The sequence below is a fragment of the Mus musculus genome, chromosome 3, assembly GCF_000001635.26.
Source record: "Mus musculus strain C57BL/6J chromosome 3, GRCm38.p6 C57BL/6J".
Classification (NCBI taxonomy): Eukaryota; Metazoa; Chordata; class Mammalia; order Rodentia; family Muridae; genus Mus; species Mus musculus.
Genome location: NC_000069.6, coordinates 9,469,380 through 9,494,215, shown reverse-complemented (window position 1 = coordinate 9,494,215; position 24,836 = coordinate 9,469,380). Strand labels below are relative to the sequence as shown.

The window sequence follows — 24,836 nt, the reverse complement described above, 5'->3', positions numbered from 1 at the left end:
CCAGGGATGGTCCCACCCACAAGGGGCCTTTCCGCCTTGATCACTAATTGAGAAAATGCCTTACAGCTGTATCTCATGGAGGCATTTCCCCAACTGAAGCTCCTTTCTCTGTGATAACTCCAGCTGTGTCAAGTTGACACAAAACTAGGCAGTACAGCTCCCATCACAAGTCAGTCTTGAGTGAGAAAAAGAATAAGATGGTGACTTTCGGGAACTGTGAAAACATCCACCCCAGGTCCTCTAGCTGGGAACAAGGGAGAGAAGAGTGTTAATACTCATCTTGTGTAGGCTTAAGACATTACTAGTGATCCCAGAGTGTGTGAGCTGATTCAGTAGTAAGGTACTTGTTGCTCAGCCTGATGACCTGAGTTTGAGTCCCAGAACCCACATGGTCAAAGGAGAGAACAGACAATCTGTATTGAGCTCCATACGCATGGCTTCTCTCTTAAAAACGAGTGATCCTAGCTATATCTGCTGCTTCTGCCCAGTGGGGTGGCACAGGGATCGAATGATCTCTTTGCAACATCACCTCATCTCTGTCTGGCAGCCTCAGTACCTGAATGCAGAGTACAGTTGTTTCACTTAGATCTTAATGAGTAATTTAATTTGGTGAGTCAGAGTTTTGATTTTTACAGCCATGAAATAAAACCAGTGTTCATCCATTATTCTTTTCATTTTAGAAATCACTATTGTTTCTGTGGAATCCGTTCAGCTGATGAATATTAAGCCTGACTTCTGTGGGAGGCAACTAGCAGAATAGAAAGGCAATTATAATAGATTTTTGTTGTTGTTGAGCAAAATATTTATACTGAAATCCCAGAGTCCAGGCACGCTCCCCCTTCTCCGCCACGTCCCGCCATAACCTAAAGTGGGCCAGTGTGCTGCCAGTGCACTCACAAGAGAATCTGTCAATCAGGTGGAATGTAATGATCACAAGGAAAACTTAAAGTTTTGGAGGAATGGGTTTTTTGAAGACTACTCCACATGTGAATATGTGAAGTTAGGAAAAGCTCAGTGGACACGCAGTGAGCTGGCTAGAGGGGCTCCTTAGGGCAGCTGTGAATCAGGTTTGTGCAGAGGTACCCCAAAGTCATAGCACTTATTAATGTTACCTGAGAGCCTTAGTCAGTGACTTATTGAGAATGAAAGAATTACAGCAAGATCAAACAACAACCACAAAAACCTCAGCTTGGTACCTCAGGATATCATGCCTTCTGGATAACTCACACTCTGTCTCTCTGCCTCTGTCTGTCTGTCTGCCTATCTATCTCCCCCCTTCTCTCTCTCTCTCTCTCTCTCTCTCTCTCTCTCTCTCTCACACACACACACACACACACACACACACACACATCCTATAAGAGAAATAAGGTTGTAGAGAGTGTGGAATTTGCATCCATTTGCCTGTTCATTACCCAAACTCTTATTGGATCCCCATGTCAGCCACTGGTTTGGGCTCTAGAGACAGGACTGTTCTCGTCCACATAAATGTGTTTTCTTCTTGGGTGATACAGGTTCAAGGAAAGAATTTTCTTCTGGAACATTCAAATAATCAAACATTTACCTCATCTGGCTGATCGAACATTCTGCAGACATTGATTCTTAAAGAGGGAACAAGCTGGATATAACTGGCTGCTCTTGAACACTGTGGTCCCACACTCTGAGATGTGGTCCCATGCTCTGACAGTGTCCCACACTCCAGCAGCTAGCATTAGTTACATGGGGGAAAGTCACAGCAACGTTAGGCGGTCCTCTTTTTAACCTGTGTTCTTATCTGAGTCTTAGAGAATTTTGCACATTGTGTTATGTTCATATTTATCCATAACTCCTCCAGGCTCACCCTGCTACTGGTATTCTTTTAAAAGAATGACTCATTGAGCCCTATTTGTGCTGCCTTTGACTGGCAGCAGGCCTCATTAGTGTAACAAATGGTCAGTTGGAGTTTGTCATGTGTCTTAGCCTGTGTTTTGTTGCCGTGTAGAGACGTGACCACAGCAACTCTTATAAAGAAAAGCATTTCATTGGGCCTGGCTTACAGTTTCACAATGTTCGTCCATTTTCATCATGGCAGATGGTAGCTGAGAGTTCTACATCATGATCCACAGACTGCAAGAGAGAAAGAGAGAGTCACCATGCCTGGCTTGGGCTTCTGAAACCTAAAGCCACTTCCCTAATGACACTCTTCCTCCAACAAGGCCACACTTCCTAATCCTTCTAAATAATGCCACACCCTGATGACTAAGCATTCAAATATGTGAGTCTATGGGGAACATTTTTATGCAGACTGCTACTTCATGCCTTTCCCTAAAGCCCCAGAACCAGACAGCTATTGGGTGAGACCCACAGACATCACAGAGTACATCCCTCTCAGCAGGACTAAAGGAGTGACCTCCTTGCTGTCAGTATCAGATTTAAGGAGGGCGCCTGGAGTACAGGCCTCACTGAAGTAAATCTTACACAGCGATATGTAGACATGGCCCTTATCTAAGGCGATGGTGAAGACATAAATCCATGAAGACATGTTATGGGAATGGTACTTTAACGGGACTCCTGATGCCTGGCAGTTTGAAATCATCTTGCCCATGGCTTGACTTCTGTATTATCTGTCATCTCTATGTCTGCCTCACAATGGCAGGCATGTGACCTAATTCACCAGTTTCTACTTCCATAGTCTGATACAAAGTTGACTTGTATCCTGTGACTGATTGTAGTAACCGAGAATACAGATGATGGAGTCTTGGAATGCTGTACTAAATAAACACTTCTGTACTTTACACCTTCCGAAATGACCAGACGAAATTCTGCCGCAATTACCATCTGTACAAGGGCAGAATGGATGGAAACCTGTTTAACAGTGACACCTGTGAGTCACTTAAGGGACCTAGGGGGACCAAACAAACTCAGCACGAGTCAACAGCTCAGAAAGCAAATGTCTAAATTGTTACTAGGAATGGGTCCCCTGTCACAGTTCATTTCAACAAGGAACTGTCCCTTAACAGGTGCTGTGCAGGCCGTTGGAGAGCTATAAACAAATGAACAAGGTCTCCTGTATGGAACTGTACATGGATGTAACTCAAAATATATCAAATGCCGAAATGTAAAGGATAAAACTATCCAGCTCTTAGAGCAAAAGGGGAGTAAATTTAATGACCTTGGATTTACTTGTGGTCTCTTAAATATGGTCTTAGAAGCTTAAGCAACAATGGGAAGACAACTGAAACTTTACTTTATTAAAGCTTAAAATTCAATGCAGAAAAGGACACTACCAAGAAAATAAAGAAAATAAAGACACAAAGAGTATGTATAACATCCAGAATATTTACGACTTATTAATTAAAAAACAATGTAATTTTAAGGAATGAGCAAAGGACTTGAGTAACTTTTCTGTTAAAGATAAGCAATCAGAAATGGGACTGCTGTGAAGACGCTCAGCATCGTTAGTCATCAGGTCAGAGCTGTGACTGATGGAGGAATGATGGTGTGACTCAAAAGATGGACCCTAACAAACGTTGGAAAGACGGGGTGCGGGACTGGGCAGTTGGTAAGAGGTACAGCTGCTGTGGGCAGTAGTTGAACTCAGAATTACTGTGTGTCCCAGCAGTTCGACTTACATTTGCCCCCACACAAATTTCTACATGTTCATAAAGTACAAGTAGACATAGCTCAGATGCTCCCCACCAACTCATAAGTGGGCAAATAAAATGTGGCTTGCATATGGTGCAGCTCTGTATGTCCATAATACAAGTGAGGTACTTGCTTCAGCACAGTGAACACCAGAAACACTGTGTTACACGTCAGAAGCTGATCACAGATTATCTCATGGTAAAACTGCATTCATGTGAAGCGACCAGGCTAGGCAAATCTGTAGAGACCGTGAGTGGATGGTATCAGCAGAGGCTGGAGGATGGACGCTCTTTCTGGGATGATGGCAATGTCTTAGAAGAGGTGACAGTTGCAGAACACCGTTAGTATGCTACAAGCCACTGACTTCTAAAGTCATTCATGTTTGTCTGTATAAATTTTACATAGCTCTCAATCAATCTGTTGTTAAAAACTTACACCCCCCATGCACACACACCTTGAATAGAGTCTCCTTCACAGTGCCTAGGTCCCGTCAGATTAGTAATCCTGGGTTCCATTCTGCATAGAAGACAGAAGTAGTTTACTTCACCCATAGAAGTCCAGCACAAGTTTAGACATTTAGACTGTTGAGGTGAAACAGTCAAAGCACATGGGGTGGTTAGCCCATTTGAAAAAGGAAAGGGCTTACAGGCATTCTGGTCTGTCATTTCAGATTGGTGCTTGCTATGGAAAAGGGGTCCAAACTGGTCTCTGTCTTCCTAGAATATAAGGAAGAGACTGGCATGGTGTTTTAATGCAGAGAACTTTCTTTTCTGCCCCCCCCCCAAACAGGGTTTCTCTGTGTAGTTTTGGCTGTCCTGGAACTCACTCTGTAGACCAGGCTGACCTGCCTCTGCCTCCCGAGTGCTGGGATTAAAGGCGTGCGCCACCACTGCCGGCTTGCAGAGAACTTTCTAAACTGGATCATCTAAGAAAGGAGGTGCCTTTCAGGGAATAGTGATGATAAAGACTCCGTGAGGCTGGTGACAGAGAGTGGAAGGCTCCGGTGGCTTTGGAGCCAGGCCAATCTTGATGACCCTCTCATTCATCTCTCACACATGCCTAGACCTTCAAGACACCTGTCTTTCATGACATCGAGCTTTCCAGCAGTAAACTACATCCGGATTTTTGTCACTTAGGAAGTGGCTATCACAGGGAAGAGTTGCTGATAGGACCATTACTTTCACTGTCTCCTCATAATCTGCATGCATGTTTATCCGAAATGGCTATCACACACGAGGCCAGCCCATTTACTTTAGCAGAAGTCACCGAGTTTACATCATGCTCTAGGGCCTTGCCCTTTTAGTTTGTCCTACTAAGAATGGTAGTGAGTCTGCTGTGTCTGCTGTTGCTATATGGCTGGCCATGACCATCAGAGCCATCAGAATTGTCATCAGCATCTAGTCTCCCACTTCCTACTTAGCTGTGGTCTCTGATGTCTTTCACTAGGAGGCTAGAACACCGAACAGCTAGTGATTTGAATTGAGATCAGAAATGTACTAGGAGCCACTACTAGGTGATGTCAGAGAGTGATAGCCTCTGCTGAGGACTGGACACCTGTCACAGAGCTGTCTGAACTCACGGGCACGAGAGGCATCCTTTCCTGATGCACACCTTGATCCAGCTTGCTAAGGGCATGACACTGGTATCCAGCTTGCATATGCCAGTCTCTGGAAAGAAGGTGCTCTATGCTCAGGGGTCACTCACATCGTGTCTAACAGCCACACACTTACCTAACTTGTTAACCTCCTTCCCTACCATTCTGGTAAAAGCATTGTCTTACAGTCTTGTGCTGTTGTAACAAAATACCACAAGCTGGTGGCTTAAACAGTAGACAGTCACTCTCACAGTTCTGCAGGCTAAAGTCTAAGATCAAAGTGTTGCTGGGCTTGGTTCTTGGTGGGATCCCTCTCTTGTTGGCTTGCAGAGGGCAGCTCTGCAGAGCAGAAGGCAGAGTCTGCATAGATTCTATATCATATAGGGGGCTCTGCTCTCATGACCTCACCACAGACGGCTTGGCTTCTAAACACCACCTCCATCTACGAGAGCTAACTCATGAGTCCTGAAGAGGTTAATATATTCACTCTATCACAAACAGACCCTGGTGTCAAATTGCCTGGATGGAATCCCTTGCTCACTATTCCTCTCTGGGCTCAGTTTCCTCCACTTTAAAAATGAGGCCAATACTACTGTTGGCCTCATGGGTTCTCAACACTGATCAAGTTCATGACCCGTTGGTCTCCAAGGCTAGCTCTTCAACTTACCTAACCAGGCTGGAGCAGCTCAGGAAAGAGAATTCTGATTGCCCTTTGCAGTGGCCCTCAGAGTGGTTTGGAGTTAGAGTGAGAGTCCTTGCAAGCATGTGTATGAGTAGCAAGGAAACGATGAATGACACCTTCAGCACAACTTTACCTTGACCTGGGTCAAAAACTTCTGGAGTCTCACCAAGTGGTTTAGCTTTCTTACACATTTAAACACAGTAAAACTTCGGGGAAAAAACAAAGTTATTACAACAAAGCTTTAGGCATGGCCACATCAAAATTACTTCCTAAAGTAGATCTCTTTAGCAAAGCACCTGTGACATTTCCTCCAAGAGTGTGTTCTCATTGATAGAGAAGCAGTGTTCGGGATAAGGGCCTAGGGAGGAAGAGTTTGAAAGAAGCTTAAGAAGAGTTCTGTTGACTGAGAATGCAAAGTACTTGGGACCTCTTCTATTGACTGAGAGACAAAGCTCAGAATCAGACCCTAAACAATGCCCAGGACCGTGGGGGGTTCTGGTGAACGCCTGCTTCCTAGACTAGCAGATCACCAGGTTGTTGGGCAGCATCCAACGCAGGCATCACTTTCTTCCCTGGGGGAAAAAGAGCTGAGTGTTCAACAGTTCTGATTTCTGTAGTGCCTCCTGTGAGCTGTGTCATCTACAATAGACAAGTAGATGACTTTTCTCTACCATGAAACATGGGAAACTTAGGTGTCTAAATAGGGTTTCTATGCTGTGATAAAACACCATGTCCAAAACCAACTTGAGGAGAAAAGGGCTTATTTCATTTAACATATCCTGACTCATAATCCATCAAGAGACGTCAAGGCAGGAACACAAACCAGGAAGAAACTTGAAGGCAGGATGTGATGCCAAAGCCATGAAGCCAGCTGCTCACGGGCTTAATCTCCATGCCTTACTTATCTTGCTTTCTTACAGCACCCAGGACTACCACATCCCAGGGATGGTGCTAGCCACCATGGGCTGGGTCTTCCCATGTCACTAATTATGAAAATGGCCCACAGGCTGGCTATATCTTGATCTTATGGAGGCATTTTCTCAACTGAAGTTCCCTCCTTTCATATGACCATAGCTTGTGTCAACTTGACGTAAAAAACTAGTCATCACACTAGGCCTGGTTAGAAGAAAAACAGGCCAAAACAAAACAAACAGAACTGGTCCTCGGTGTGTTTCTCAGAAAACCCGAGGCACTGTCCCATGTGGGAATTTTTTGAGCTAAGGTCCCAAGATGAAACTGACCAGCAGAAAGAATGGCCCTTTTAGAGGACATGGAAGTGCCAGCCGACATCTCTTGAATTCATAGCCACTGTACCTTCATGCTTTCTTTGTGCTTCTGGCTTCAAGGACTTGGCTAAGAAGGACTGCTAGAGCTAGCCCATTCTGGACACTGCAGGGCTCCTCTAACTGACAGGTCTTGCTCAGTACCCCATCTGTGTGCTCAGAGATTGAACTACTCAGTATGTTCTCCTTCCCCCAGCCTTTCTCCCTGTCTTAGGTAGGGTTTCCATTGCTGTGAAGAGACACCATGACCAAGGCAACTCTTATAAGAAAAACGTATAATTGGGGCTGGCTTATAGTTTCAGAGGTTCAGTCCATTATCATCATGGTAGAAAGCATGGTTGTGTGCAGGCAGGCATGGTGCTGGAGAAGGGGCTGAAAGTTCTACATCTTGATCCAAAGGCAGCCAGGAGATTCCCTTCTGGAGGCATCTAGGAGGAGGCTCTCTTCTGCTCTAGGCAGAGCTTGTGTAGTAAGAGACCTCAAAGCCTGCCTACTCAGTGATGCCCTTCCCCCAACAAGGCCACACCTGCCAATAGTGCTACTTCCCACGGGCCAAGCATATTCAAACCACCGCACTCCCTATCGGTGCTTTGTTTTGCTCCCAACCCCTCTGTCTTTGATGGGCATTTTTTTTTTCTCATTGAACTGAGTTCATCTTGGTACTTACTTCTTGGAGAAGTCAAACTGACATGCACTTTTCTACTGTTAGACATGTCATCTGTGTACCTAAGAAAGCAGGTGTGCTTCCCATCTATGTAGATGAACCTGCATAGCAATAGCACAGCAAGTGGGAAATGCAAATGGAGTTAGTGAGAGGTCACATTCAAAGCTTTGATTCTTCATGGTGTAGGATCATCTGAAGTAGCTCATTTCCCAGTCAAGTTTCAGATAAAGTGGATTCTACAATTTGATGCCATATCATGAGGTGACAGGGACACTGGAAGCATGTGGAAAGCCTTTGAAAGGATTGAAAAGCAGAAGACTGGCAAGCACCGAGCTCCATACTGATAGAGACCTGTTTGCATTTCAGATACCTGGAACTTTCTAATGGCATAGAATGGAAAGATACATGGAGTGGGTAAGCTCGGCATAGTTCAGGCAACATTACTCCAGCAAGTGCTTCTAAACTCTGCCTCTGCAGTGGTGTGAGGGTCTACATGAGGGAAGATATCAGCATAAGTGCAAACTGTGGTACCTGTGAGCCATCAGCTCTTCATAGTGATGCCTTTTACATTAGATCAGTGGTGCCCCGGCGCCTTCAGCTTACAAGCCACATCTGTTGTTCTCAGAGGAAATAGGACACAGCAGCAGTGGTGCTTTCCTCTCCCTCGGCTGTCCTTCCCCTGGCTTTAGCCTGAACCCTGTCTGTTTAGCATTACTAACCTGTATTCATCTACCTCTTACTACAGGGAACTGGATATGGTCTGGCCCAGGGCCACTGGGCCATGTTACTGATCTACTGTGTGTCCAGCCATAACCTTTCTGTTTTGTTTCTGATGGCATTAGATCCTTCTGCAACCATGTGCTCTGGGAAGTCTTGCTTGGTAGGCACAGCTAGATGTGCAATGGCTCTGTCTTTGGTGGGGTGATTTCATAGCATTCAAGTGGTGCTGTTCTGATCAAATATATAGAATTGCCACTTTCATTGACTGGGGCACATATATTTACCATCAAATCGATTAGCTTTCAAAAATGGCTGTATGAATTAGTGTAAATGTATGTTAGTAACATGGTTAAAATAAAAATGGAAACCCCAGAAACTAGACCCAGCATGAGAATCCTGCAGAGCCAAGCAGGACGTTCTAGTGCCATATGAGAAACACTGATAACTGCATGAGTTGCTAACACAGGACTTTGCATATTTGCAGTGCAGGCAAAATGAGGCCTTGGGATTTGCTAATAGCAGCTTATCTTCAAATAAAAGCCATAAATAAGATAACTCAAACTTCAAACCTGAGACAAGAGGACCACTTTTTGCACTGTTTGGCTATGCCTCAGTCAGGGTTTTAATTTCTATGATAAAATATCATGACCCAAATGCAACATGGGGTGGAAGAGATTCATTTCAGCTTCCAGCTCCTAGGTTACACTTCATCACTAAGGGAAGTCAGGACTCAAGGTAGGAAGCTGGAGGCAAAGGCCATGGTGTGTGCTGCTTACCGGTTTTGCTCAGTCGTCTTCCTCATAGTCCAGTCCTGCCTCAGTGAGCTGGACCTTCCTTCATCAGTCATCAAGCCAGAAGGCGCCTCACAGGCTTGCACAGGAACCATCTGGTGAAGGCATTTTTTTCACCTGAGGTTCCCTTTGTCAAATGACTCTAGCTTACGGCATGTTGACATAAAACTACTCAGCACAGACTCCTTGGTCTCAAACTAAAGACAAACGTTTCAAGAGCTGGAAAGAGGTTCACTCAGTAGGGTGCTCGCCTTGTAAGCATGAGTTTGATTCCTAGGACCATGTAAAGCAATGCCAGCTGTGGTAGCCTTCACACGAAGGCCGGTTGCTGGGGCAGAGGGGCGAGCATAGACGAAGGCCGGTTGCTGGGGCAGAGGGGAGAGCGTAGAGCTTGAAAGCCCACGGCTGAGACACTTGAGCGTGTATGGGCTGTGGTCCCGGGGCTTGCTGGCCAGCCACCATAGCCTGCCAGCAAGCTCCAGGCCAGCGTGAGACTATGCCTCAAGATAAGGCCTGTGGCTCCTGAGGAGAGGCCCAGCAAAGATTCTCCTCCTGCCTCCAAACGTACATAGAATACACATGTGTGCTCTCGCAGACATGTGCTTGTACACACAAAAAGCACATGAGAATAATCAGGTTCAGCCTCATGAATCAACATAGAACTGTGTAGAGATTATTAAATTCTGGCAGTTTCATAGGGTTCAACCAGATAGCATAAATGAAACATCAGTGGCAGGGTATGTGAGCACAGGAGGTGGGCTGAGAGTCCATCATGCAAGCATGCTTTAGTGTCCTTTGGCTTTCACACCGCTGTTTGTCATCTGATTTGACCTTCTCTGGGTCTCCTCTCCAAATGTTTCCACCTTATGCAGGTATACCTAGTAGACCAGGATCTATCTGCATAGGAGGGGTGTTCCGATTCGGGTGTCTGGGTGCTGACGTGTCAGGAAGCATGTTTGTGCTCGTAGCCCACATGTGGCATTCCACTGAGGCAGACTGTGGAAGGTAGTTAGGCTTTCTTCTCAACTCCACTGACAGACAGACAGTGCACTAAGAAGCAGACAGGACTAGCCACTGAGTGTATTTGCTACCTTGGCCCATTTAGAAAAGGAGATTTAAAACTTGGTTTTGAGGGAAGGGTTTTATAGTTTGAAAGGTTCCCCCTTTTCTTCTGTCTGAAGCTCTATTAAGCCATTCTATTATGGTGTTATTTAACAGGTAAGCTCTATTACGTTCCCCAAAATAAAATGTGGCTTTAAAGAATAAAAACATGTGTAAATACATTATGAGAATACTATTGAAAATTATTTTAAAAGTAAATACTAGCTGGCCACCACCTTTAACCCTGGAACTTGGGAGGAGAAGGCAGAGGAACAGCTGTGAGTTTGAGGCCAGTCTGGTCTGCCGGGGCTACATAGTGACAGCGTGTCTCAGACAAAGGGGGAACACTTAATAATGGGTAGCCAGCCTATAACTTACTCTGTTTGTTGTTGACTTCTTTGTTTACTTAAGTTTTATTTTGTTTTTTGTTTTGTTTTTTTGAGACAGAGTTTCTCTGTGTATCCCTGGTTGTCCTGAAACCCTCCTAGGACCAGGCTGGCATCAAACTCACTGCCTCTGTCTTCTGAGTTCTGGGGTTAAAGGCGTGGACTCCAGCTTGACTCCAACTTTTAAGTACTATGCTCTCACTAATGTAGACCAAGCCACATATATATATAATAAAAAGAAATTCTTTTCATTGTAACATAAGTTTAAATTGATACCAAAATTAAAAATAGAATCTGAAATAAATTCTATTTTAGTTCACATAAGTATTTTAATCACAGAAAATTCTGTCTATACCTCTAGTTGAACCAAGTTGTAGGCAAGGTGAGATGACGCGTGCCTGTAATTCTGGTGCTCAGAGGTAGAAGCAGATCTTTGAGCTCAGAGCAAGCCTGGGCTGCAGAGAGTGCCCAGGTCTGCCAGAGCCACGTAGTGAGCTCCTGTCCTCAGAGAGAAGGTCCAAAGCAGGTGAAGAGGAAGGAGTACCAGTGTCATGCCTAGCATCACGCTGGGTCACTTCCTGGACAGGCCTGGCTAGCTGGCTGAGTTCCCCTTAAAAAAGTCCCCAAGTCCGTTTCTTAGTAGAATATGGGAATGTGGCAGTGACATCGTTGGTACACGCTTGTCAATTTAAAGTAGTACATATAGAAATCTAGCATTCTTAATTTACAACAGATATTTTCTATGTCTTTTTTGAAGACACAAATATTTTTTTTATTTTACTTATTTACTTGTTTGTTTATTTATTTATTTATTTGGTTTTTCGAGACAGGGTTTCTCTGTATAGCCCTGGCTGTCCTGGAACTCACTTCGTAGACCAGGCTGGCCCTGAACTCAGAAATCCTCCTGCCTCTGCCTCTGCCTCTGCCTCCCAAGTGCTGGGATTAAAGGCGTGCGCCACCACGCCCGGCTGACACAAACATTTTTTAAAGAGTATACTTTTCCTTTTTGAAGCCAGGTATGGAAGTTATGTGCCTTGGGAGGGATTGACTCTGGCACCCCAGACCCCTGGGTGTGTGAAGGAGTGTGCCCACTTGAGTGCAGCCTTTACCCAGTTCTCCCCAGCTCAGGTTGGTCACTCTGAAGGGCAGTGCCTCTGCAACAGAGTCCAGTCCCAGTCCCTTCCTGACACGTGGACAGCCATGGCTGCAGAATGGCCTTTGGAATGGCGTGGGCGGCCCACTCAGGCTCCCCTGATGCTCATTGACATGGCAGAGTCAGGACAATGATTGGTCTTTTTACATAGTCAGAAAGGGAAATGGCTGTTAACCGTGACTAGGAGGGGCTCTCAGTTTGTTGTCTGCAGAGTAGTTACTGTTACAGGTAGGGAAGCAGCAGAAATAAGAAAAGCTGTATTGGTAAACCTATGTGGGTATTGTTTGCTTATTTTTGTCTAGCAGACAGTGACTTTATCCATAGTTCTTAAGTTGGCAAACCAGCAAACACTAGACTTGTTTTCTCCCAATTTCCTGCATAAAATAACTATGGCCATAAACTGTGGCTAGCAGCTCTATACATTATTTGAGCACACACGAAGTTGAGGCCTCCAGGTACTAACATAATGAGCTGCACAGTAAGTACATCGGGGATGACCCACCATGAACATGAGATAGAGGTGCAACTTGGATGACAGTTTCCTCCTTGAGGGTGACTGGGATGTTGTTGAGCAAGCAGACTGATAACTTCAGGCTTCCTGAATGACATAGGGCTCTGCCTTCCCATTACAGTGGACCCTGCTGTTCTTGAATGAGTGGCAGGCCCTGCTGACAAGGCAGGACTGTGGGACAGCTGGCTGACGGCCCAAGCAGACGGCAGCCCAGCCAAGAGGTTCCTGGAGAGTGGTGGCCTTTTTCGGACTTTTGAGGATATCGGGCACGCCCTCAATGGGATGGAGAGAAACTAGAATGGAAGGAAAAGGCTGGCTGCTCCTGGAAGCAGAGCCAGGGACAATAATGTCCCAATAGAACAGACTAGAAGTGCAGACTCACATACATAAAGGATTCAAGCAGGTATACACACCCAGATAGTCAACACAGACATATGCACAAGTACACACAGGACCCAGATACATATACCCAGAGACCTACAAAGTACAGCTGCCAAAATAAATTCCGCAACTTGTCACATTCTTTCTGGCCTTTTTTGTCACCACATGATGTGTAAGTGGTGGCCACCGGTTGTGATTGCATGTTCAGAGAGAACACGGTTTAGGACTGCCTGTGACTCCTGAAGACCCATGTTGGCTGTAGTCAGAAAGCTTCAGACCCACACAGTGAAAGAGGCTCTGAGGAATGTTGGAGACACTTCTCCGAGCTTTGCTCTCTGAGGCTCCTCATCTCATCAAGAAGGCCAGCTAAGAACACGGATTGTTTTCAGGGAATTTCAGGGAGATTCTAAAGTTTACCAGGAATCCATGAGGCTTTGTAAATATAGAAAATTTATCACAGACATTGGAGAAAAATCAATTTTGCCTAGATAGACTAGCTTGGTTTGTTTGTTTGCTTGCTTGTTTGTTAGGGCCAGTAGAAAACCATTTGCAGGGATCACCTGTTTAAAAGCTAAAATCTTTGATTTTCACAAGACAGAAGTAAAGAACCCCCAAGTCCAACAAGATGACAGTGTAAATGTGGATAACCACAGAGCTTCTGAGATGTTTTGGTCTCTGTGCCTGTCCACCCTTAGTGACAGTACTGACTGGTTTTGTGTGTCAACTTGACACAGCTGGAGTTATCACAGAGAAAGGAGCTTCAGTTGAGGAAATGCCTCCATGAGATCCAGCTGTAAGGCATTTTCTCAATTAGTGATCAAGGGGGAAAGGCCCCTTGTGGGTTGTGCCATCTCTGGGCTGGTAGTCTTGGGTTCTATAAGAGAGCAGGCTGAGCAAGCCAGGGAAAGCAAGCCAGTAAGGAACATCCTTCCATGGCCTCTGCATCAGCTCCTGCTTCCTGACCTGCTTGAGTCCCAGTCCTGACATCCTTTGGTGATCAACAGCAATGTGGAAACTGTAAGCTGAATAAACCCTTTCCTCCCCAACTGCTTCTTGGTCATGATGTTTGTGCAGGAATAGAAACCCCGACTAAGACAGTGACTGTCACTAACACTGTCCCCTAAACTTTCATGAAGAACTTACCTAAGCCAGGGTTTTGGGGGATGTCGAGAGCTGGAGAGATGCAAGTCGGGGTGAGCCCTGGCCTTTGCTGGGGCAGAGAGCAAATTCTAGAAATGAGACAAGCTTTCTAAGCACCATGAAGTCACTGGCGCAGCACCGAGCAGAACCGAGCATCTGGGAAGAGGAAGCTTCTATCAGTAGTGCTGAACTGAGTCCTGAGGGCAGGTGGACAGGAAGAGGGGTGTCGAGGTCTAGGGAAGAGGGAGCCTGACTACTTAGGGGGGACTCCTGACTACTTAGGGAGGACTGTCAAACCCTTGGAAAAACATCATGCATGGCACTGTGACTGATTCAGGTCACAGGGACCAAGGTCTGTCATGTGGGACTTTGGACTCCATCCTGAAAGCAAGAGAGACTCCCAAGGCGGAGTTACTCTGTCCCCAGGACTGATTGTTCATTATTTTCAGTAATTTGAATTTGGGTCTCTCAACTTCCAGCTCAGAGACTCTATCTCAGAAAAATCTAGGTGGACAGTGCCTATGTTGGAGATGTTAACATCTTTCGTAGAAAGGTGCACGTGTGTGGCTCCACAGGTTCCAGCAGTGGGCGTGGCAGAACGAATGAGCAGGAAGCTCCACCCCTGAGCAAGCAGGTTTCAGGCTGGGGGAGGGGAGACTACACTCAAGAAGGTGGACTCCAGAAAATCAAATAACCCCATTAAAAAATGGGGCTCAGAACTGAACAAAGAATTCTCACCTGAGGAATACTGAATGGCTGAGAAGCACCTGAAAAAATGTTCAACATCCTTAATCATCAGGGAAATGCAAATCAAAACAACCCTGAGAGTCCACCTCACACCAGTCAGAATGTCTAAGATCAAAAATTCAGATGACAGCAGATACTGGTGAGGATGTGGAGAAAGAGGAACACTCCTCCATTGTTGGTGGGATTGCAAGCTTATACAACCACTCTGGAAATCAGTCTTGGCAGTTCCTTAGGACATAGTACTATCGGAGGATCCCTCAATACCTCTCCTGGGCATATATCCAGAAGATGTTCCAACTGGTAAGAAGGACACATGCTCCACTATGTTCATACCAGCCTCATTTATAATAGCCAGAAGCTGGAAAGAACCCAGATGTCCCTCAACAGAGGAATGGATACAGAAAATGTGGTACATTTACACAGTGGAGTACTACTCAGCTATTAAAAAGAATGAATTTATGAAATTCCTAGGTAAATGGATGGACCTGGAGGGCATCATCCTGAGTGAGGTAACCCAATCACAAAAGAACCCACAGCAACTTTTATAAAAAGCATATAATTGGAGCTTGTGTAAAGTTCCTGAGGTTTAGTTCATTATTATCGTGGAAGAGGAACATGGCGGGAGGAAGGCAGACATGACTCTGGAGAAGTACCTGTGAGTTCTATATCCAGATCCATACGCTGCAGCAGGAAGAGAGCCTGTTGTGGGCTTTTGAAACATTACAGCCCATGCCTGTGGCACACTTCACCAAGGCCACACCTACTCCAGCAAGGCCACACCTCCTGGTCCTTGTCAAGTAGAGCTAGTCCCTGATTAGTTAGCACTCAGATATATGCACCCAAGGGGCGAAGCTTATTCAAACCAGCACACCACCTATTACTTTTCTTAGAAGATTCCTATAGAAAAGGGAGCGTCTGTGCCTAATCACATGAATGGTTACCAAATCTGATTTCCCAAACTCTTAGTTAATCCTTCCTGGATTCCAAGGCTGGCTGTGGGTTTTAGTTCTAGGCCTTGTTTTTAGGTACTCACAAGCCTCTGCAGTGGCTGAACTCTTTTGTCACGTGTACAGGCTCTGGGTTTGAGCCCAGCACTGTAAGCAAAGAAGTGATTGACTTCAGTCTAGACAACAGATTTTAGTAGTTGACAGGAACTAGATTTGTACTAATTTAAGAAAGGTATTATTCATCTTTATTTCTAGTTCTTACTACAGCATTTTAATTGTAGATAAATGTAGTTTGTGACACCCTAGGGTGTAACGCCTTCTTCCCTTGGCCAAGATGATGTATAAAATGTCAACGAAGATTATTCTTCTTTAACAATAATTCTAAGTATTACCAAGTTCCATAAACCTCAAATTGAGTGTGGAGGAGAAATATCTTTTAGTTAGGTCTGTGTCTTTAGCAAATATGGGATTGGTGTGGCTTGTAATAGCCCATGCCATTTCAAGTATTTATTATGACCCCAGGTGCCCTTCCCCGCCACTCTTAAGTCTACCAGAAGTTTTTTCAGCCATTTTCTCCAAGTGTAGCGGATCCTACTTCTTGTATCATCTCTCAGTGTTAATTATAAGGCTTTGATCTGCCGCACTAATTAATCAGTAATTAGATAGTACAGTACGAAAAGAAATTAACAAAGATAAAAACAAAAGCAGCTCTCCACGCAGGCTGCAGCATCTGGTAACTTGATCCCAAATCTTGTTGAGGAATCTGGGTTAAGTGCTCTTTACCCATGAACTCCTTTGATTTTGGTGGTGGTGGTGACCTCAAGTAACTAATGGAATATACAGGTAAATAAACACTCTGGTTAGCTAGGGGCAATAGCACCTATGAGCCCTGCACTCTGGAGGCAGAGGCAGGAGAATTGCTGCAACGTTCAAGGCCAGCCCATCTAAACAGTAAGTTTCAAGCTGGCAAGGAAAACAGTGTGACTCCCTGTGTCCAAAATCTGTAAAAGCTAAACAAACAAAAAATACTTGCTTACACTGATTTGTCATTGTCACCTTCTCCTCCTCTCTCTTCTCCTCCTCTCCCTTCTCTTCCTCTTCCTTCTCCTCCTCTTCATCTTCCTCCTTTTCCTCCTCCTCTTCTTCCTCCTCCTCATCAGAAATCTGCTTTATGTATGAAGATCAATAATTACTTTGAAATGTACTAGTATTTTTGGAAATGTAAAATATAAATGCACAGTTTAAAGTGATGTGTAAAATAAATTCATAGTTTATAGTGGTATGTAAAATAAATTCATAGTTTATAGTGTTGTCCTCACTATTGTTTTTCATTTTAAAATTCACATAAACCAGCTTTTAATTTTTTTGATTTTTAATGTTTTATTAGCACTTAGTAGTTGCACAGGATAACAGATTTCATTACATTTTCATACATGTATATAATGTATTTGGATCATGGTTACACCACATTGCCTTCTCCATCCCCCTCTCTTTGATACATTCTTCCCAGAAAGTTCCACTTCTCCTTTAATGACTTTTTGTCCTTTTCTAGATTTAAATTTTCCTATGTATTTATTTTGCTGAGGCAATCATTGGGGGAACTTAAGAGACATGAGCGAGAGGTTAGTGACAGGAACATGAGTATCTTGCCAGGGGTTTAACACAAGGAAAACTTCTCTTCTTCCAGCAACCGTTGGGTCCTTGGAGGAGGTGGGCCTTGCCAGCTCTCCCCTCTCCTATCTGTTATGCAGGAACTCATGGCTGCTTTTGATTTCAGTCTACCACACCTCACCCATCCACCAGCTCTTGTCCTCTCTTTCCACGGTGTTCCCTGAGCCTTGCAGGGAGTGACAGAGATGTCCCATTTGTGACTGAGCATTCAGCAGGCACTCATTTCCAGCCCTTTCCTGGTAGGTTCTCTACAGTTCCTGCTGTCCACCACCAAGGGCGCTGGCAGAGACAGTGTCCTAGAGACAGTGCCAGCTCAGGTGCCTCCCCACTGGTGCCTCTGACCTCCTCAGCCACAGGATTTCAGCCAGGATTACAGGACCAGAGGTGGGGTCCTTACAGTGGAGAGGATCCCCATTCTAACAGAAAGTGCTTGGTTGCTCCCATAAGACTGTAATCCTGTACCGTGTACACACCCTGCCCTGCCAGGCAGCAGTGTAGATTGCAGTCTACACAGGGATGAGGCTGCTCACAGTTCTCCCTGGCATCTTCCAGCACAGTGGGGAGCTAGCTGGCAAGAAAGAAGCTTCCAGCCTGGACTCACCAACCTGGTCTATAACTGTGGTGTGGCACATGCCTGACCAGGACACATCAGAGCCATTGATTATTTGAATTGTCAGCTAGACCTCTAAAACAAAATGTTTACCTTACGTTAAAAAGTACAAACACACCTCTCAAAATGATGCAAGGAGAATTAGTGGGAAGGGACTCTGAAACCCAGATGGATGTGGGCAGATGTCTAACAAGTATTGTTGGGAACCTTCAAGTGTTGCGGGCACCTTCGCATCCTCAGGTGCCTGCTCCTCTCTGGTCCTGGATTTAGAACTTTTTTGATGTATTAGTTGTGTATTTTCTCATTGCTATGATCTGCTATGACCTGACAGAAACCATACAAGAATCCATTTTGTCTCATGATTTTTGAGCGTCCAGGAGCTAGACTCAGTATGACAGACAGGTAAGGAGAGGGGCCATGGCTAGATATCCAGGATGGCTGGTTCCTTCCTTAGCCTCCTGACATAAGACAAAACCCTGGCAGCTCCTGTGTCCCGCCAGCAGGCCCCTGCCGGTGGACTGGCTCGGCAGGTTCAAGGCCTGACCAGGACATGTTGCACCACATGTGATTACACCACAGTTGCAGACCAGTCAGGCACCATGCCTGTCTTCAAAGTGACCAATCAGGGGGTAGGAAAGAAGACCTCCACAGCTCTCAAAACCCCTTTCTCCTTACTCCTACCCTCTGTAATCATGACCGCATAGGGAGTCTGAGCCTGCACCACACTCGGGGCGCATGAAGGTACCTCACCCTCTTCCCTGGTGCTGCGTCTCTGTAGTAAACAGCGTCACCTTTTGCTGGCTGTAGGGATCCTGTCCACTGTGATGGGTATAAAGCTTGTGGGTTTGTGCCATTGTCTTGTAAGTTCCCACGGAAGCAATTTTATGGTCCGGGCTCCTGCTTGCTTATACAAGTGTTTTTATTTGCCAGGCACTGAAAGAAATAATTTACCTCTTGATGGAACAGTTTAGGGTGTAAGGACATAGATCCTTGGAGAAGGATTTTACAGGAGTGTTTCAGACGTTCTTTCAATCCAAGTGTACCAGACGATGGAAACCCGTAATAACTTAGTATCAGTGTAGATATCCGGAAGTCAGACTCATTTTCTGTAACTTCACGGTGAAACGATTACCGGTGTGTTAGTTGCTTATCTTGCTGCTATGACAAAAGTACGTGAGGAAAACAGCCAAGAGGAGCGTTTATTTTGGCCCCAGTTTGAGAGTACAGCCGTCTGCGGAGAAGTCGTGCAGAGGAGCTTCACCTCAAGAGTTGCTCCTCAGAGACATTTACAGCCTGTGGTATCCACTGCTGATGCCCTTCATAGCACTTGCCATAGCCAGAGAGGCTTCTGTCCCTGCTGGTTGGTCTGTCTTATTCAGCATCAGTGGCACCCGCAGCAGCATCTTCTGGCTCATCAGCACACTCAATAGGTAGTTGTTGGATGAACAATGAATAAAGGTACCCTCTTCTTCCTGGTGCATATGGCTTCAATTGGATCCTGTGACCTCTTATCCGTAAAACAACTGGCAGAACATTGGCTTTTCCTGAGGATTCATTAGAAAGTAACGATAGCATGAGCCCAGACAGACAGCACTTCTTCCTGTTTTACAGAAAATCTTCAGAGGAACTGGACATGGACAAGGTGACTGCAGCCATGGTATTGACCAGCTTGTCAACCAGCCCTTTGGTCCGAAGCCCTCCTGTGCGGCCTAATGGTGAGTCTAGAGTATGGAACGTGCCCATTAGCTCCAAGAGCAAGGCCTCTCTCTCCTAGGAATCTCATTCCTCCCAATAAACAGTTGGCTTCAAATTGAAGACTATGTGGGAAGTAGAGACCCAGGGCCGTCAGCCTCCCCCTCCTCCTCTCCCTTACACCCCAGGATACTGATGTGCTCACCTACACAGCTCACAGACACTGAGTTCTACCACTTGATTACTCTGTTTCAGGACATACCTATGCAGTACTTATGTGCCTTTTTCCTCAGGTAGCCGGAGAATGGTCTAACAAACTTGTCTTCCCAGCATCATTTCCTTTTGATTGTACCAGTGAGCACACTGAAGGTTGAGTAGTTTGTAGAAGCATTATCATACACTTCATAACCAAAGAGAATTACTTAGTCCATTCACGAACTCACTGTATACTTATTCGATGCCACCTAGAAGATTTGAACATATCAACAGAATATAACTAGTGGCCATACTTCTAGGGACTGCGCAGTCTCCTGGGGAGAAGACTGTCATGGCCTTGTTAATAGCTAGCACATTGAGTATGCTGTCTGTGCTGCTTGCTCTATGTCATCGTATGTCTACCAACAAGCGTATGCAATACTGTTACCACTGCTTTACAGAGGAGGGAGCCAGGGCATGTGTGGCTTGATGAATAAATGACCGGACTACATTTCTCGGTCCTATCTTCTTCATTCCAGATCTGCCTTTCTAGTCATGCTTCATTTAATCTGCACGATAAATCAGGAAAGCAGACAGCGGGAGTTGGAGTTGAATGGATGATACTAGGCACTTTATCATGACAGGTCCTGGATGCCTAAGGTGGTCCACACAGAGAGGGGAAAGTTTGGATTAGGACAGCAGGCAGCATGCACACATGTATGTGTGTAAGTGTGTGCATTTAAATACAGACATACACAGATGAACTTACATGCACTGCATAGGCACAGGCATTGAGATGAAGTGGCCATTCTTGCTTAGTGGCCTTTGGGAGCCTCTTGGCAAATACCCAGATTTGCCTTTCTCATCTAGACAGCATGGCTGGAGGTAAAACTGGGGTAGCCCCCAAACCATTCTAGGAATGAGATTGAATACTTAGAGGGAAAAAGATATTTTAAAATTAATCATTATTTTTACCATACAATTCTTTTTTTAAAAATTGAGAACATTTCTATTGATACTTTGTACTTAAAGGTTAAAATTAAAGTAAACCTTTTGATTCTTCAATTGCAATTTTCTGTTCACTCAGCAATAAGAGTATGCCAGTGCTCATTTGTGGTTAAAACAAAACAAAACAAAACAAACAAAAAAACAGCTATTTACCTAGGCATGATGGCACACACCACTAATCTCAGCACTGAAGGGGCAGTCTCTCTGAATTGATGAGGCCAGCCTGGTCTACACAGAGACCCTGCCTCAAAATAAACAAATAAGTATATAAATAAAAACTTTAAAAAATAACTACCTCAGTGCTAAATTTGATGTCTCCCACTGGTTTTCAAAAGGAAGCAAAATTTTAAAGCAAGGGAAGCAATTTATAATAAGAAAATCACTAGTTTGGGTGGGAGGATGGTCGTTCTCCAGAATTGTGGTGTATCAGTGAGTAGGGGAACGTGTTGTGATCTTCTCCTGTGCCTGCCTGAGACGGGTTGCTCCATTAGGAGGTAGCTTTGCAAACAGGTGAGAGCCCAGCTGGGCCCATCTGCGTCTGTGGCTTATGCTCACTTGGGTGCTGTATCCCAGGGAACACTCTGAAATGACCCTTTCTGAGTCACTTGGGCTTCACAAGCTGGTAAGCCGACGCGACGCGATGCTGTAGTGCACTGTGAGAATTGCTAGTTTTCAAAAGCAGTTCAGCCGCTCCGTTGTGATGTGGTAGCATGTGTATCCAGCACTGCCACTTTGATTTTATTGTACAAATGTGCGGTAGGGTATGTGAGGAAGTCATTGGTTTTCACGCCTTGTGCTAGTTTTAGGAGGTCACCACATCTAGCCATCTCTCCCATCAGTCTGCAGGAAGGAGACTCGAAGTCACTTTGTGATCCTTGCAAGGTGCAGGTATGCAGAAATGAGCATTTAATTCTGGCAGAGGTTCATCCCCACGAAATGGCAGCTTCTGTAGAACTTCATCTCTAAACCTAGTGACTTCTACTCAACTTTCAGCTTTGTGTAGTTGAGGAATTTGCTGGAAATCTATAATTAATTAGGTAAGGGTAATGATTTCCCACAAATGCCTAGTCTACTAGTCATCTTTGCTGCATTAGTAATTACACAGACATTAATAGTATTTTTTAATGAGGCATTTTGGGATGTTTTTTTCTTCCTCCCCCCTCATAATTAGTTTTAATATATTCATGGTGCACATAAATATGGAAGAGAAACTACCCAGAAAAAAGTAGTTTATGTAAATACTAATTAAGTTTGAGCATCTTGAAAGATAAAGTAAGTCTATAGTGACTAAAGCCCCCTCCTCTGACATTAGCAGGAAGTAATCTCTGTCAGACTACCTATAGTTCGTTTGGGCACCAGCCTAGTCAGTAAACCCTGATGCCATCCAGTTCTGCCACAGAGATAAAAGGATGTTCACAGTGAAGGACCTACATGCGCTGCAAGACCAAGGGCCACTATCAGACCAATTCTAGCCTTGGCCAGCCAGGTTCATTTCCTAGGTAGAGAGCAGGCAGATGAGTGCCCTAAGGTCTAGGGGGATTGGAACTCAGGGTGTGTAAGCAGAAAAGGGGACTGATAAGTGTGAAGGAGGAGACTAGTAATTGGGGGCCAGAGGGAAAGGGGAAATTAGAGTGAGGGGTCATGACCCTGATATATGACAATGCCATCACGAAGCTCTGTATTCTGACTTTGACAATTAAGTTTAAAGGGATATAAAAGCAGTCAGAATCTAAGGCCCAATTATTTGTTTGCATCGGTAGCGGTGGACTTGCTTTAGATGCCTATCGAGAAATGACCATTGCTCACAGAGTCTTTGTCTACTTTCTTATGCGTATATCCCAAGAACCGTAGTCGTATGAGTAATGCCATTTTTAAATTGGGATGGGGAGGAGCAGGGTGGAGGCTTGCCGGCCAGATAGTTTGGGTAGCTACCATGGGCAGTCTCCCACTCAGAAGCACTTCAGCCAGCAAACCAGAGGCCGCACAGTTGGTGAACAAGAAGTAATGATTATTTTCTTGTTCTTGTATGATCTCCACCAATTCCAAGGAAGGAGCCGGACACTAGAATGCTCACTGAGAGCACAGACAGTGTGTTGCAGTGTGGCTAGAACAGCTGCTTAGAAAGAACCGTGTGACTGGGGTGGGTGAAGACAGAGCCCCTTTCCCGGAGGCTCTCACTTGCTGTCCCCTGTGCTCACAGAGGGTCTCAGCGGGTCCTGGAAGGAAGGTGCACCATCCAGCAGCAGCAGCAGTGGCTACTGGAGCTGGAGCGCTCCGAGTGACCAGTCCAACCCATCCACACCCTCTCCACCACTGTCAGCTGACAGCTTCAAGCCCTTCCGCAGCCCCGCCCCACCTGACGATGGCATTGACGAGGCAGACGCCAGCAACCTGCTCTTCGATGAGCCCATTCCGAGGAAGAGAAAGGTAGGTTCGCGGTGCACTGTGTTGTGCACCCAAGGTCCTGGTATGCACTCTCACCCACCCCATGCCTGGTCTTAGTGCTCTCTGACATTGCAGATTCCCCAATTAAAGACAAAAGTGACTGAAGCCTCCATGTCTGTGTCCCATCCGACATGTATGCTCCATCTGTGTATACATTGTCTAACACCCTTACCTTTCTTAGAAGCTGAAATACTGAACTGAGGCTTCCTGTGCGTGCATGCTCTTAAAATATAGTATTTTTTTTCTTTTCTGCTTCCGTTAGCCCAAAAGGGTTTGTTCATTTTATACAGATAGATAGGAAAGATACATAAAAGCTGACATATATACAAGTCTACTTCATCCCAAAAATTACGTTTACCAAACAGAAATGTAAAGAATAGCTAAATAGATGAATAGATTAGAGCTCATTAGACTTACTGACCATACATGTGTTGGTCCTCACAGTAGAGCTCTGTAGAGACCAAGGTCCCAGGATACATTTGTTCCATAGCCCTGCAGTCCACCAGAGCCACCATGCAAATCCACAGCCTCTTCATTCTCTTCAGGAGTCTTTCATTTATTGTCACCATTTTCTGGGTTTCCAGTGTTTTAACATTTACTTATTTATGCCGTGTGTCGTGTGTTTGTTTGTGTATATAGAAGTTAGACAACAGCCTGTGGGAGTTGGTCTCTCTTTCACTATGTGGGTTCTAAGAATTGAACTCAGACTTGGCAGCAAGTGCTTTTTCCCACCTACATCATTCTCACGGACCTGTCACCCTCTGTTTTATAGAAGCATTTTTATTTCATAGACTGCAACACTGCTACTAAATCTAGGGAACACTTTAGCATTGTTTGAAAGTTATGTGAAGCTGTGATTTTTTTATGCTAGTTTTTAATTTTATATGGGTGTCATCATTCTTAAATATGACTCATAAACAAGGCAAACTGCAGCCCCAAGGATGTAGTCAGCCTTGTCCTCCCCTGAATGTGGTCCAGCATCCTCTCTGCTTCCCTTGGCATCACTCACAGTGCGCAGCAGTGAGCACTACCATGGCTCTCTCTGGGTATGCCCCTAGGATAGGGCCATCCACCAGAAAGGAGGGCCTTTGTGCAGCATCCCGCTGTTCCCAGAAGCAGGGTCCTGCCTGAAGAGTCCATCTTATGCAAGGGCACTCTGCGAGACACTTGGACCCGTGGATAGAATACACAGAGAGAATATACAGCAGCGTGGAGCTGAACTCTTGCTTAGCCTGCCATTCCCAGGGAATCTAAGCAAGCAGTCCTGAGTATGGCCAGTGTTGTGGCAAGACCTCATACATAGAGCAGGGGCCCTCTAGTGCTTCCAAAGTGCATTAATGAATTAATTGATCGATCACCTATCAGAGATCAGTTTGTATGTTTTATAGAACTGAAAGTCATTTTCCTCCCTGGTCAGGCTGCATTGGACTGGCTCGGGTAGGCTATCCACATACCTCAGCAAAATTAGCAAACAGTTGCATCACCAGAGGAAAG

The 24,836-nt window shown here is 45.2% G+C and overlaps 1 protein-coding gene across 2 annotated transcripts in view; it reads left to right on the top strand.

The window, feature by feature from the left end:
• Positions 1-24,836, top strand: part of Zfp704 (zinc finger protein 704) — a 183,076-nt gene that overhangs the window by 115,870 nt on the left and 42,370 nt on the right. For both annotated transcript variants that reach the window (NM_133218.2, XM_006530055.4), the window contains exons 3-4: positions 19,614-19,717; positions 23,098-23,324. In NM_133218.2, the coding sequence (NP_573481.1) occupies positions 19,614-19,717; positions 23,098-23,324 (331 nt within the window). The remainder of the gene's footprint in view (positions 1-19,613; positions 19,718-23,097; positions 23,325-24,836) is intronic.